Genomic DNA, 14,696 nt, shown 5'->3' on the forward strand with positions numbered 1-14,696 from the left:
GGGAGTGGAGGATTGGGGGGATGGATCCACCAAACTACCAGGGATTTTTTTTAGGGGGGTGGACTGGAGTAGGGTTACCATATTTTTGTCCGGAGAAACCCAGACACGTGGTCCTGCCCCTAGCCCCACCCCCTGCAAAGCCTCATCTGTTTTTTGACCTCCAGGCCACATCTGGAGGGTCTCCGAGCATACATGGATGCATGTGACATCATCCATGCATGCTCGGAGGCCCTCCAGACATGGCTGGGAGGTCATGGCTTTCCAAAACCCAGACAGACTACCGGGTTTTGGAAAGTCCGTCTGGCCGAGCACCCAGACAATCCTCTAAAAAGAGGACATTTCTGGGTTTTATTGGACATCTGGTAGCCCTAGGCTGGAGTGACTTGAAGAGAAGACAGTGATCTAGTGTGTGTATGTCTCTTCTTTGTAGTGCATGAGGCAGTCACCACTCATGCACTGAGAGAAAGGGAGACATTTTGTGCTTCAGTTCAGCAAATGGCTACATTCTACCACTGCGGTGTACACTGTTTTTTTGACAGCGTACAATTAACGCAGCGGTAATCTGCATGCTATATGCTTATTGTGTTGAAGAGCCAAAAATTGTGTGCTAAGACATCGGCATATGGCTTTTAACGCAAGCTTTCTGCATCAGCCCCATAAAGTATTTGTGTGGGACTGTGTTTAGTGTGCTTGAAACCTCTAATTGCTGTGTATATTTGGCTGAATTTATCATGTCTTCAGATACCACTGATGTAGCAGTTGATTTTCTGTGTGCTGTTTTGTTTTTTAGTATCATTGTGCAGTGCCCAGGGGTGTCATTAAACTGGCATGCTTTTCTTCCTGTTAGGTGAGATATGCTTGTATTGTGTGAGCAAGACTTTGTGATTAGTATGTTGCTGCCCTCTAACATGCAGCTTGCTTTTGCTAATATTATCTTTGAGAATAATCACTGCAGCTGTAATTGTATTTATTTTGGTGGGGCTGTAGGGTGGGGAGAGTTTCTTTGCTGCATCAGACAATCTGTATCGGATATAAAGGAATTGCATGCTTGAAAAAAAGAAGTTAATCATGAGGTCTGTGTTGGCTGATCAGCATGCTTGCATCCTAAGCTAATGTCTTCTTGGGAGTGGGAGTAACCGATGCTGCTGTTTTTCTTGAGTCATAGTTCCTAGTCTTTGAACTTTATTGGGAGGAATGGACATATTTTTGATTTCTTTAGGCTTTGAGAGCAGTCCTGTTGCACAGGGGCATGCAAATATGTATAGCAACACAGAAACTACTGAAGCAAAGCTTTTAAGTATTGTTGAGCTTTGTATGGTTCATGTTCTTAAAATATGCATGTGAGACTGCTTTGCTTAAGGGTACTTCCTAATGCCTTTGATTAGTATTAAGGGTTTGTACTTTGATTATGTGTGGGAAGGGGGAAGGATGTAAGAGTTTCTCTTGTTCAGTCAAGGGCAGAAGGGCATATGGAGGGGACACAACAAAGCAAAATAAAGCACTTTTCTTTAAAGAAAAGCAAGGCATTCATAATGCCAACAGGTAAAATGAGAAACCTATTGTAGATACTTGTGTATAGGTTGTAAAATTTATGACCACATTTAAAAGAATAGTCAGGGAGGCTACGAAAGGATCAATATTTTCCTTCCTTATTCACCTACAATGTCCAACATCTTCTTCCCCCCATCATCAGCATCTCATCGTCCATGCCCTTCCCCAGTCCCATGACCAGCCTGTCTCCTTTTCCCCTCCACCCCACTTCCTCATGCATACTCTTTCAATGCAGTGGATTTCTTGTTGAATAGATGCCCTGAAGAAGCACACAACACCTTTGGAGTGGTGGAATGTATCTGGGACAACGTCTGAATGGGGAAAGGAGGAAATGATGCTGTGGGGTGGGATAGGAAGGGGAAAAACTGACTGGGAAGGAATGGAAGGTGAGCCACTGCATCCCAGGGGGATAGGAAAGGTTGGGGGAGATGCTGGTCATGACACCATGACATGAGAAGAGCATCATCGCACTTTTAGTACTTGAAGGTGAAAGTCAGGATAGATTGTGAGCCCACTGGGACAGATGGGGAAAAATACTTGAGTACCTGATTGTAAAACCACTTAGATAATCTTGATAGGAGGTATATAAAAACCTAATAAATTTGAAACATAATCTAATCTAGTCTTCGATTTATATACTGGGTCATCTCCCAATGGAGCTTGACTCGGTTCACATGTAATTAAGACTAGAGTACATAAGAAGAAGAACTTGAGAGAAGTAAGAACTATATTATTAGCATTTCGTTGATGCGGTAGTTAAGCCGTTTAAATATTGTGTGAACAGCAGAATTTTCAGGGTTTTGTGAAATTGTTGTAGCTGGCCTATCAGTCTAATAGTCAGGAAGTCCATTCCAAATCTCTACCAGCTTGAAGACAAGAGATTGACTAAGCTTCCCAGCAGATTTAATTCCCTTAAAGGATCTATATGTGAGTATTTGCGGTAAGTACCTTTCTAATTTGATCTTAGTTGGCTAAGTGAAAAAATCTTGAAGGTGTGAAAAATATAGATAGATATTTAGAGCTAGATCAGTATGCTTCTGTGCTGTTTAGCATGTGATAATGCCATCAATATGTGGTAGTGCTGCCCGATTCAGGGAAAAAAATTTTGATTTTATTCGGTCTATTGAGTTGATTTTACAGTTCAATTCACTTTTCCCGCCAAATCGCATGGATGTCGATGCTGTGGGGTAAACAAAAAAGACTTTTTTCCTCTTTCTGTTATGTCCTACTCACACTTGCTGTCTTAACACCAGCTCTGGCAGGATACACATTTCAGATCTGACGTACTGTAATTGCAAAATAGAAAATACAATTATTTATTCTACCTTTTGTTGTCTGGTCATTTTATTATTCAAATCATGTTGTTCCCAGGCTCTGGTTTCTGTTTGTCTTCTGTTAACTCGCTCACCAAGGTCTCCTGCCCATTTGACATTTTGTTCTTTCTCTGTGCTCACCATTCATCTTCCAACTCTGTACCTTCTCTTATAGTTTATAGTTTATTCAATTTTTGATTAAACGCCTTTTCGTTACTACAAAGCGTTGTACAGAATAAAAAATATTTACATTTAACAAAAATGACGAAAAGTATTTACATTTATCTAAAATGACAATTAAACATACTTTCTTATAGTAAAAAATACAAGACAACAGACCGTACAAACTGGGTAAATGTTGACCCTTAGGCCATTAAACATAAGGAAAAGGGGGAAGAAATACACTTGAAATAGAAAAGTGAGAAACATATAAGGGAAGAACACTTAGGAACTGGGGAGCAGTAAAATTAATAGTTAAGAAAAAGAAGTTCAATTAAAAGCATCATTAAAAAGAAAGCACTTTAAGTTGCTTTTAAAATTTTTTAAGTTTTTTTCCATTTTTATATTCAAAGGGAGAGCGTTCCAAATTGTAGGGGCTGTAACAGAAAACGTAGAGGTGCGACGCGTGCCAATGATTTTTAAAGAGCCATAGCCAACATTTCTGTTTCTTTACCAATGCCTACCATTTCTCTCTCCCTGCCTTATGACCTGGGTCAAACTTATCTATTCCCTTCAATGCGGCATCACTCCCTTCCTCCCCTCCATTATCATGTGCAACATTTCTCTCTCCCCATGCACAATCTCTCCTTGCCCTCCACCCTATATCCCAACATTTCTGTCTCTTCTCAATACGTCTCACCCCTTTCTACCTCTTTGTTGCATCACTCCCTTTATCTCCTCCACCCCATGTCTGACAATTCTTCCATGCTCCTCTCTCCCCCATGTGCAGTAGCTTTCATCCCTCCTTCCCGTTCCCCTGTGCAGCAACCTTCTATCCCCCTCTGCAGCACTTCCTGATCGACCCACCACCACCATGAGACCTTACATACTTCCAGGCTTCATAAAGCAGCAACAGCAGTGACAGAGGCAGTGTGGTGAATACTCGGGGCCTGTCCTGCCAGGGCTTCCCTCTGCCGCGTCATCAGTGTCATGGCAGAGGGAAGGCCCCAGCAGGGCAGTCTGCTGCTTTAGGAGACAAAAATATTAGGAAGTTCTGCTGTGAGGGTAATCTTGGGTTAGCTGTCTCAAGCATCTTTTGGCTATGGAACTCATTGGTGGATTTAATTTCAAGCCTTGTTTGAGCAAGCTCCCTTTTTGAGAGTGCTTGCTGTTCAAGGAGGATTTGGAAAAACTCATTAAGGACATTGAGGAGAGTAGGCTTAGACACTCCTAGAAGATAAGAGAAATATGCAGTTAGAGGATGTGGGAGAAGGTTTTGAGCTAAGGATTGGGGTCAATGCTATTTTGGCAAACAAACTTCAGCTGTCTCTTCTTTGGTGATGAGACAGAGGGGGCAACCTTTTTGTGGATAAACCTAAAGTGGTTTATCAAATAAAGGAACCTTGGAGCGAGAAGACAGAGGGGACTGTACCACCTCCGCCAACTCCTTTGCCATTAAAGGGCCCTGCTGAGGGATCAGCAGGCGTTCTCTGGGGAGTTGCAGGTAGCAGGCAAGAACCACCTACCTGTTCTGCTGTGAGTGGACCCTCATTACTTCTGCCTGGTGGGCCTTGGAGATTGTTTGGAAGTGTTATGCACTGGAATTTGCAGAACCATTTTAGATATCTCTATGGTTTCCCTTGTGGATCCTTTCTTGATAGAAATGTTGCAGAAATCATGTTGCAGTGCTTAATATGGCTGGAAGCCCTGGAGCCCATGTCTGTACAGGAGCAGGTTCATGGGCACTGCTCAATCTGTTATATTGTTCTAAAGAAAGGAAGAACATAAGAATAGCCATACTGGATCAGACCAATTGTCTGTCTAGCCCAGTATCCTGTTTCCACAGTGGCCACAAGTACCTGGCAAAAATCCAAATAGTAGCAACATTCCATGCTACCCATCCCAGGGCATCTGTGTAGCCCTTATAAGGGCAGTTAAGTATCAAATGCGTCTTTGAACATAAGAATTGCTGCTGCTGGGTCAGACCAGTGGTCCATCCTGCCCAGTAGTCCGCTCACATGGTGACCCCCAGGCCAAAGACCAGTGCTCTAAATGAGTCCAGCCTCACCTGCATACGTCCCAGTTTAGCAGGTACTTGTCCAGCTTATTCTTGAAACCCTGGAGGGTGTTTTCCCCTACAACAGACTCTGGAAGAGCATTCCAGCTCTCCACCACTCTCTGGCTGAAGAATTCCTTACGTTTGTATGGAGTCTATCCCCTTTTAATTTAGAGAGTTATTTAGCATCAATCATAGTTACCCTGCTGAATGCCTGAAGAAGTTGTACTTTCTTGGTGTATGTCTCTGAGTGTTTGAGCACTGGTGCTCACTACAGGGGTTTGTCGCCTTGGTGTGCAGAGAGATTCTCCATCATAGTTTTTCTGCAAGGGGGATTGGATCAAAGTTAGTCTCTTAACTCAAAGTTCAAATAGCAGCCCTTTCCTTTTTCAGACGTAAAATGAAGGTTGTTTTTATAGTCATACAGGCAGATGTTGTCAAGTATATTCTGCTACTGTGGACATGGTACAGGGTGGGCTACAGAAAAGAAGCCTGCCTCCAGCGATAGTACGACAAGATGAACAAGCAAGTGGATTGTTTTTATTCACTTACCCACAAGTTACAATAGATGGTGAAAGTGGTCCCCGTTCATGTCTATGCACCTTTGGACACGTTGGATCATGTTGGCTGATACTGCTTGCACCTCTTCAACAGTGATGTTGTGGAGTGTTGGTGATGTTTTCCTTGAGTTCATCCACGGTATGTGGATTGTTGGCATACACTTTCTGCTTTAAATTTTCCCACAGATAAAAATTGCAAGTGGACAATCGATCTGATTCGCACATAGCCTTCCACAATCACTTGCTGTTGTAGGGAGAGCACCATCTTTCTGGCATGGGTATGAGGTGGGCTACTTTTCTTTGGCCCACCCTGTATCTCAGTACGATCTTGATTTGCTACTCAACAATTAACTAAGCCTCCCTTTGAAACATTAGGGCAAGTCTCTCTAAAGGATCTTTACTTTAAAAGCCATTTTTCTTGTAGTTTGCTCTGCCAAGATGTGCCTTGGGGTTGCAGGCCCTTTTGTGAAGGGAATCCCTATGTATCCTTTGTTCTTGATTCAACATCTGTCTTGGCTAAGGCAAATCATGGTTTCTCTCCCAGTGTTTTTAAAGACTGCAAGATCTTCACACATGCTCCACAAGCTGCATGTATATCACCTATAAAATAACTTCTTCTCACCTTTACTAGAGAAGGAACAAAAACCATCCCTAACAGAACTAGATGTAAACACAATCAAATATCCAATACAGAATACTCTCAAAATTCTGGGAACACACCTAGACAGAGGCTGCACAATGCAAACACAAATACACAAAACCATAAAAAAAGCATTCTTCACTATGCGAAACCTAAGAAAAATAAGAAAATTCTTTTCCAAAGAACACTTCAAGATCATTGTACAATCCCTCATACTCAGCTCCTTAGATTACTGCAACAGCCTCTACCTACCTTGTCCAAATACTATGATAAAATAACTACAGACCGTTCAGAACACAGCTATCAGACTCATCTACTCGCTCAGCAAATTCGACCACGTCACACCCGCCTATGTAGACTCTCACTGGCTTCCGATAAAGCAAGAACTCAATTCAAACTCTACTGCTTACTTTTCAAAGTAACCCATGGTATGGCCCCCAATTACCTGAACAACCGTCTTTGCCGCTACCGACTACCCAGATCAAGAAGAACTCAGAATCTTTTCACCTTCCCCCCCTCATAATGGTACCCGACGTAAGAAACTTTACGACAGCCTTCTAGCAACTCAGGTAGCGAAAATTGACCCCACCATCACCAAACTGATGATCAAAACAACAGACATCAAAGTGTTTCGGAAAGAAATCAAAACATTTCTTTTCAAAAAACACGTCCTTACTTAATATTCCCCTCCCCAATCGCACATGCACTCTCCCCAGCAAATAACACACTAGTCATCCCCTTGAACCTCATTTACGAAAAATATCCAAACTCCTAAATAAGCATCTCCCTTAGGTATCCATTTAACCTTCTCCTAAATAAGCACCTCCCTTAGTATCCACTTAACTGATTCCTTCAAAGTTAGGTATCTTTCTTCAGTTGCCTATATTGTTTTCCCCACTAAACCTTGTAACTACTTGAACCCTGTCAAGTTATTCTATCGATAAATCCAGATATCTTATACTTGTATTTCTATACCACAACATGTAATTTACTTAAATCGTTGTAATGTAATTCTCTCGGTAATGTCCTGATCTCTTTTAACTGTAATCCGCTTAGAACCGCAAGGCACAGGCGGAATAGAAATCACAAATGTAATGTAATGTAATGTTTAAAACTAAGCTTGCAAACACCCCCGCCTTTATTGATAAATTCATCACCCCTTATTCCTCATCAATATCACTTAGATCCAATTCTCGGAATTTATTAGTAATCCCCTCCATTCACAAAATTGTTTGATACAATTCGTAAAACAATCTTTTCAGTTATAGCCCCGTCACTTTGGAATGCAATGCCTTAGGACCTTAGACATGACACATTTTCCCCTACCTGCTCCCTTTTCAATGTAACTTTACTTCCTTGGTTTAGTATGTGAAATCCCCCCAATTTTAATAGAGTAGTTTTTTATTATTTTATATTTTTAACTTTATTGTAAACCATCTAGATATATGTGATAGACGGTATATCAAGAAACTATTAAACTTGAAACTTCCATTATTTGGAGATGAGCCATTTCTGGAAATTAAGACTTGTTTAATTGGCTGCACAAAGGGGAGGCAGTTTCCAAGTCTTCTTTGATTTACTTTAAGGCACTGATAGACTCAGCATTTATTCCTAATTGGAAGGTGATACCAGAAGAGCACAGAGCTCATTCAACTGGTTCCCAAGTGACAACCTGGGTAGTAGCTCCAGAAGAAATATGTAGGTTGGCAATGTAATCCGTTGTTGAATTCCTTTGTGAAACACTACAAGATTGATGTCTGAGCAATAGAACTTTGTACATGTATGAAAAGGAGGGTGAAATTTCTGTCTTACCTGATTATTTCTTTTCTTTAATTCCTGATAGGCCAGCCTAGGACCCACCCAAAAAGTGTGGTTTTTAGGGGATTGCTTGCATTGTCTACCTAGTCTCAGTACTTTTGTTTTGTTACTAAAGGAGAGTTACATAAGTTTCAAGTTTTATTAATTCTTGATGAATCGCCTATTTAATTTCCTAAGCGATGTACAATACAAATTTAAAAAGTAACAAGTAATACAATAATAAATAAATAACAACTACAAAAAAGACAATGCACGAATAGGGAGGAAAGAAGGGAGAAGTTACAATTTCTTTTCGAAAGTTAAGGAACATATTAAGGAAAATAACAGGGAAAGGGGTGACATGATTGAGACATTTAAATACGTTACAGGTCGTGTCGAGATGGAAAACGACATATTCTTTCCCATGGGACCCTCGGTCACAAGGGGGCACCCGCTTAAACTCAGAGGAGGGAAATTTAGTGGTGACGCCAGGAAGTACTTCTTCACGGAAAGGGTGGTGGATCATTGGAACAAACTTCCGATGCAGGTGGTCAAGGCCTCCAGCGTGCTCGACTTTAAGAATAGATGGGATATCCACGTGGGATCCCTACGAGGGTCGAGCTAAGGAACTAAGTCATCAGCACTCTGACTTAATGGGGTGGGTCAGTGGAGTGGGCAGACTTGATGGGCTGTGGCCCTTTTCTGCCGTCACCTTTCTATGTTTCTATGTTTCTAAGGGAAATAGGACTAAAATAGCAAGTTAAAAGGAAGTTTTGGTTAAATAAATCATAAATTAAAAGCATCTTTGAAGAGATAAGACCTTACGGAAACTGAAGAACCATGGGGTCGAAGGAAACATACATAGATGGATCAAAAATTGGTTGGCTGGTAGAAAGCAAAGGGTAGGAGTGAAGGGCCACTACTTGGACTGGAGGAGGGTCACGAGGGGTGTTCCACAGGGGTCGGTACTCGGACCGCTGCTGTTCAATGTATTTATAAATGATCTAGAAACAGGGACGAAGTGCGAAGTAATAAAATTCGCAGACGACACCAAATTATTTAGTGGAGTTAGGACTAAAGAGGACTGCTAAGATATACAAAGGGACCTGAACAAACTAGGAGAGTGGGCGACGAGATGGCAGATAAAGTTTAAATGTAGAAAAATGTAAAGTCTTGCATGTGGGAAACAGAAACCCGAAGTACAGCTATACGATGGGAGGGTTGGTAATGGGTGAAAGCACCCAAGAAAAGGACTTGGGAGTAATAGTGAACAAGACAATGAAGCCGTCGGCAAAGGGTGCAGCAGCCTCTAAGAAGGCGAATAGAATGCTAGATATTATGAAGAAAGATATTACAACCAGAACAAAAGAAGTTATCCTGCCGTTGTATCGGGTGATGGTGCGCCCCCATCTGGAGTACTGCGTCCAATATTGGTCACCGTACCTTAAGAAGGATATGGCGACACTCGAGAGGGTTCAGAAAAGAGCGACACGACTGATAGAAGGTATGGTAAACCTTTCATATGCTGAAAGATTGGAGAAACTGGGGCTCTTTTTCCTAGAGAAGCGGAGACTTAGAGGGGACATGATAGAGACCTACAAGATTATGAAGGGCATAGAGAAAGTGGAGAGGGACAGATTCTTCAAACTCTCGAAAACTACAAGAACGAGAGGGCATTCGGAAAAATTGAGAGGGGACAGATTCAGAACCAATGCTAGAAAGTTCTTCTTCACCCAAAGGGTGGTGGACATCTGGAATGCACTTCTGGAGGGTATAATAGGACAGAGTATAGTATTGGGGTTCAAGAAGGGATTAGATAACTTCCTGAAGGAAAAGGGGATAGAAGGGTATAGATAGAGGATCACTATACAGGTCCTGGACCTGATGGGCCGCCGCGTGAACGGACTGCTAGGCATGATGAACCTCTGGTCTGACCCAGCAGAGGCACTGCTTATGTTCTTATGTCTCAGTACTTTTGTTTTGTTACTGAAGGAGAGTTCTTGATCATTATATACTATATTTTTTTTTTGGGGGGGCGGGGGTAAATTAGCATACTGGCATAAGCATACTGATGAGTTTCAGGCTGCACCAGTCTTTTATAGCAGTGATTTCCCTGGAAGAGTTCAGCTTCTCTGTCTCTGTATGCTGGTAGGAGGACATACTGTATATACTCAAATATAAACTGAGGTAACCTTCCCCCCCCCAAAAAAAAAAAAAAAAAAAAAGATTGACTCGAATATAAACCGAGGTTAGAAATTTGGGTATGTGAGTGTCATTTGTCATCTCCACCAGAACACCTGGCCTCAGTCACATGCAGAAAACCAGAAAGAAAAACCCTTTTCAAATATAAACCCACAACTAAAAGTATTATTGTACAGAAGCAAAACCCTAATGTGCCAGACTCTGTACACAGTACACCACAAGAGAAATAGAAAGAAATGCATTTCTTTCTGAACAATCCAAAATATAAAAACAGATGTAACTTTTCAAGGTTGATCTGGACTGTTCTAGCAAAATTAAGGAAAGGAAATTCAGGTCTGATCAGATTTCACCATTTTTCACCATCAGACCACATTGCAAGCAAATATACAGGAAGAAAAGTAACTTGTGTCTCTTAATTAAAAAGGGGATTTTACTACAGCATAAAGCAAAAGGAGCTGTAGTTTCTTCTGTGACCCTTCCTAGGAATTTAGCATTTTAGATCTAGACCAAAGGTCCTTTTTTTTTTTTTCTCCTGGATCCTAGCTTATCCTGTTTTGATTGCCAACAAAGCTATTAACATTAAACGTCAAGAAATGTTTGCCAGTGGTATCTTCTGGAACATGATGTAAAATTTTGGCCTAATTCTCGAAAACACGTGTCCCAATGGCAGGTGGTGGTAGGCGTCCTACTGCCGTCTGGCAGCCAATTGGGATGCATGCTTTTTTTAAAAAAAAAACTCTCCAAGGCAGGACCTCCGGAGTTTATGGAGACGTGCAGCGATGCTTAATCACGCCCAAGGTGGGGTGTGGGCATAGCTACACCAGGAAGTGGCCTTGGGTGAGCTTAAATGTCGCTACGAGTCTATGTAGATGTGAGAGAGATGCCTGCAAAATGTTGGCCTACATTTTGGGCATTTGGCTGGGACTGTAGATGTGATTCTTTTTTGGATTCAAAATATAATAATAACTTTATTTTTGTATACCGCCACACCAGTAAGTTCCAGGCAGTTCACAGCAAAAAGATATTGAACAATCAGTGAATCTTGTACATACACATTACATAAAACAAATCATAATACAACGCAGACAATCAGGATAAAAATTTATCAAACAAATAGGTTTTCAGTACTTTTCCAAAAGAATAGTAAGATTGAGCTTGAGAGGATTTAAAGTACTCCACCAGGTGTTCATTTTACTAGCCTGGAAAGTAAATGTTTGGTCTAAAAATCTTTTATAGCGACAGGATTTTGATGATGGAAATGCAAACCAATAGATGTGAGGAAAACTGGAGCTAACCCAAACAATACCTTGTAACAAATACAACCAAATTTGAACAAAACTATCGCTTCAAATGGAAGCCAATGAAGCTGTTGATAGTAGGGACTGACATGGTCATATTTTTCAGGCCAAAAATCAAGCGAATTGCCAAATTTTGTATTATTCTTAATCTATTTAGGATTTTTAGGATTTTAGAATTTTTTGTGGAATTATAAATCTGCTCAAAAATAAAAAGATTTGAATTCCATTATATTTTGAATTTTGATTCTTTTTGGGAATTCCTTATTTAAATCAAATAGTCTCCCAAGTAGTTTTGTTTTTGCTATTCAACAAGCGATCGGTGGCCTCCGTTATCTACATCCAAAAGAGAACCAGACCCTTTCTGTTCTCATTAAAATGGGAGGTTGTGCAGGTTTTTTCCCCCAGTTATAAATAATTAGCCTTTCCCATATCATGTATTCAAAATATATGCACAACAAATTCAGTGGATTCTTCCTTGCTTATGAGTGTTCAGGTTTTTTTCCCTCTATAAATTTATCCCACTGTTGACCTTTACCTTTTATTTCAGTGGTTCCCAAACCTGTCCTGAAGGACCCCCAGGCCAGTCGGGTTTTCAAGATAGCCCTAATGAATATGCATGGGAGCAGATCTGCATTCCTGGCATCTCCATTATATGCAAATCTCTGTTATGCATATTCATTAGGGCTATCTTGAAAACCCGACTGGCCTGGGGGTCCTCCAGGATAGGTTTGGGAACCACTGTTTTATTTGATGAATATGTAATAGAGACAGTAACAGAAGTGCTGTGTTCTAGTATTAACCTTTAGCAAGAGTTGTATTATTATATACATTTACAAGTTCTGCAAGGATGGTAATACATGAATACAGCATAATGTTGTATCCTGTTGTAACTAATATGGAACATAAAAATCTCTACGCTTGGATGTAGTAGAGGAAGGGAGCTTAAACTAGAGGGGTGGGCAACAAGGGCCGCAATCCAAACGGGTTTCAGGATTTTCCCAATGAATATGCATGAGATATATTTGCATACAATGGAAGCAGTGCATGCAAATAGATCTCATGCGTATTCGTTGAGGAAATCCTGAAAATCCAACTAAATTGCAGCTCTCGAGGACCGAGATTGCCCACCTCCTGAACTAGACTAACTTCTGGTTAAAACTGCAATATAAATATAAGCTTTGTACTTAAATTGCAATCTTAACCAGAGCGGAGGAGTAGCCTAGTGGTTAATACAGTGACCTGAAAACCTGGGGAACCATGTTCGATTCCTACTGCACCTCCTTGTGAGTCTGAGCAAGTCACTTAATCCTCCATAGCCCCAAGTACAAAATTAGCACCTGTATATAATATGTAAATTGATTTTAATTGTAACCACAGAAAGGCAGTGCATCAAGTCCCTTTTCCTTTCCCTTTGGGTCCCTTTTCCTAAAGCTTAGCACTTCCTAAATGTGTGTCCTGTTTCATACCTATGGTCCATGTGGCGCTTAACACATGCTAATGTCCATTAGTGCATGCTAAGCTTTAATAAAAAGAGCCCATTCGTTCCCAGTAGCATGTAAAATGTGTTTCTGCAAATGGATGCCCCAGTTTACTGACACCTTTTGTGACTCATAGTTTGAACTTTCAACAAATTCTTGTCTCCACAGTTGTAGCATGCTCCAATTTACTGTATTTTCAGGAGAAATACCTCTGGCTAGTAGCATGGTTTTCTATGAACTGTTTACTCCAGTACTCCCAAAGGAAGATAATATTGTCTGTGAGTATAACATTTCACGCCTAGCTTGGAAGGTCTGTTTGTGTCCTTCACTTACAGATTAGCTGGATAACTTTAACGGGAAGAGTCCAGTAACACATATCAAAGTTTTGAGGTTATGGGTTTGAAATAAATAGACATTAAGTGATATTTCCAATATGTTTTTTTCTTTAGGTACAATAGAAGCCCACCTTAGTGCTTAGAAAATGTTTAAACTTTAAACATTAATAAAAATATAATTTCTTAGGATCACACTTTCAAGTACATTTTTCTTTGGTCCTGTAGTTTGGTTTCTAGCATCCTCAGGTCAGCATAAAAGGCTACCATTTTGAAATTAGACTCTCTATGAAAGGATATTTAAGTAAATTGTAAATACTGAATTAAAATGAACATTTCTATTCATGTTAATAATAAAAACAATTGTCTTACTAAAGCAAATAGTCCTGTTGGTTTCAGAAACATAGTTTCCCTTTAGCATAATATCATAAGAATTGCTTTAAAGACCTGGTATTTTTGAGGCTCAGGAATATACCTCCAGGTACCCTAACCATACTTAATACTAACAATGGATATGGTTGTGTTTGATGAAAACGCAGCATCTGCCGGTACAGCAAAAGCATCCTCAGCACTGTCTGAAAGCCAGTACTGTCCTTTGGAAGAAGACAATTAATGTGCATCTCGAAGTCTTTTCAGTTTTATGCAATTTTCTATATACGAGTAATAGTGGTATAGATATCTAGAGCAGCCATGAAAGGCTTTGTCACTACAAGGAGTAGGCGCCTGGATAACAAACATGCAATGGCCTCATTTTAATAAGGGGCTCCAGTTCTGGGTTTGCAGTTGTTACTGGTTTAATTTACCAAAGCATATTTTACCTAGAAATATTCTCCATGTTAGGATTCCTGTGAACTTTCATTTCCTTTCATTTATCTGCTTTTAAAGTGAATGGAAGGAGGACTCTCTTCATAACTGTTGGGGCTAAACCTGCTGTGATTTTCCAAAAGCACAAATTGTAAATTGTCAGGATCAGTTTGTTGCATACTGTGTGTGTGTGTGTGTACGTGTATGTGTGTATAGACAGTGTGGACTTCATATGTTATAATCCCTTCGCAATACCACTTTTATTTAGCCCACTTAAAGCTGCTTTATATACAAGGCTTTTCAGTTTTTGCTTTATTTTTCCTCAGGAATTTATCAGTATTGCAATAAAAATGGAAGGAAATCAATGCAAAGATAACTTCCTTTTTCTGGATATATGTCAAGAGTTTATCTAGATAGAATGAACTGGGAGCTAAAGAAAGCCAAAAGGCAGAGGTAGCCAAAATCAGAGGCGTACCCAAAGGTCCAATTGCAAGGTCTTTATTGTT

General features: G+C 40.4%; 1 protein-coding gene across 8 annotated transcripts in view; it reads left to right on the forward strand.

Annotated features, from left to right (window-relative positions):
* The window catches only part of GPATCH8 (G-patch domain containing 8), a 134,297-nt gene that overhangs the window by 78,408 nt on the left and 41,193 nt on the right, over positions 1-14,696 (forward strand). For 3 of the 8 annotated variants that reach the window (XM_033919396.1, XM_033919392.1, XM_033919393.1), the window contains one exon: positions 791-847. The exons of 3 other annotated variants lie outside the window; for them this stretch is intronic. Coding sequence is in view for 2 of the 5 variants with exons in the window: in XM_033919392.1 (XP_033775283.1) it covers positions 829-847 (19 nt within the window). In the remaining 3 variants the exon portion in view is untranslated. Of the gene's footprint in view, positions 1-790; positions 848-13,222; positions 13,333-14,696 lie in introns of those variants that run through there. 2 more of the 8 variants (XM_033919394.1, XM_033919395.1) reach the window with 2 other exon arrangements.

This window comes from Geotrypetes seraphini, chromosome 13 (assembly GCF_902459505.1).
Source record: "Geotrypetes seraphini chromosome 13, aGeoSer1.1, whole genome shotgun sequence".
Classification (NCBI taxonomy): domain Eukaryota; kingdom Metazoa; phylum Chordata; class Amphibia; order Gymnophiona; family Dermophiidae; genus Geotrypetes; species Geotrypetes seraphini.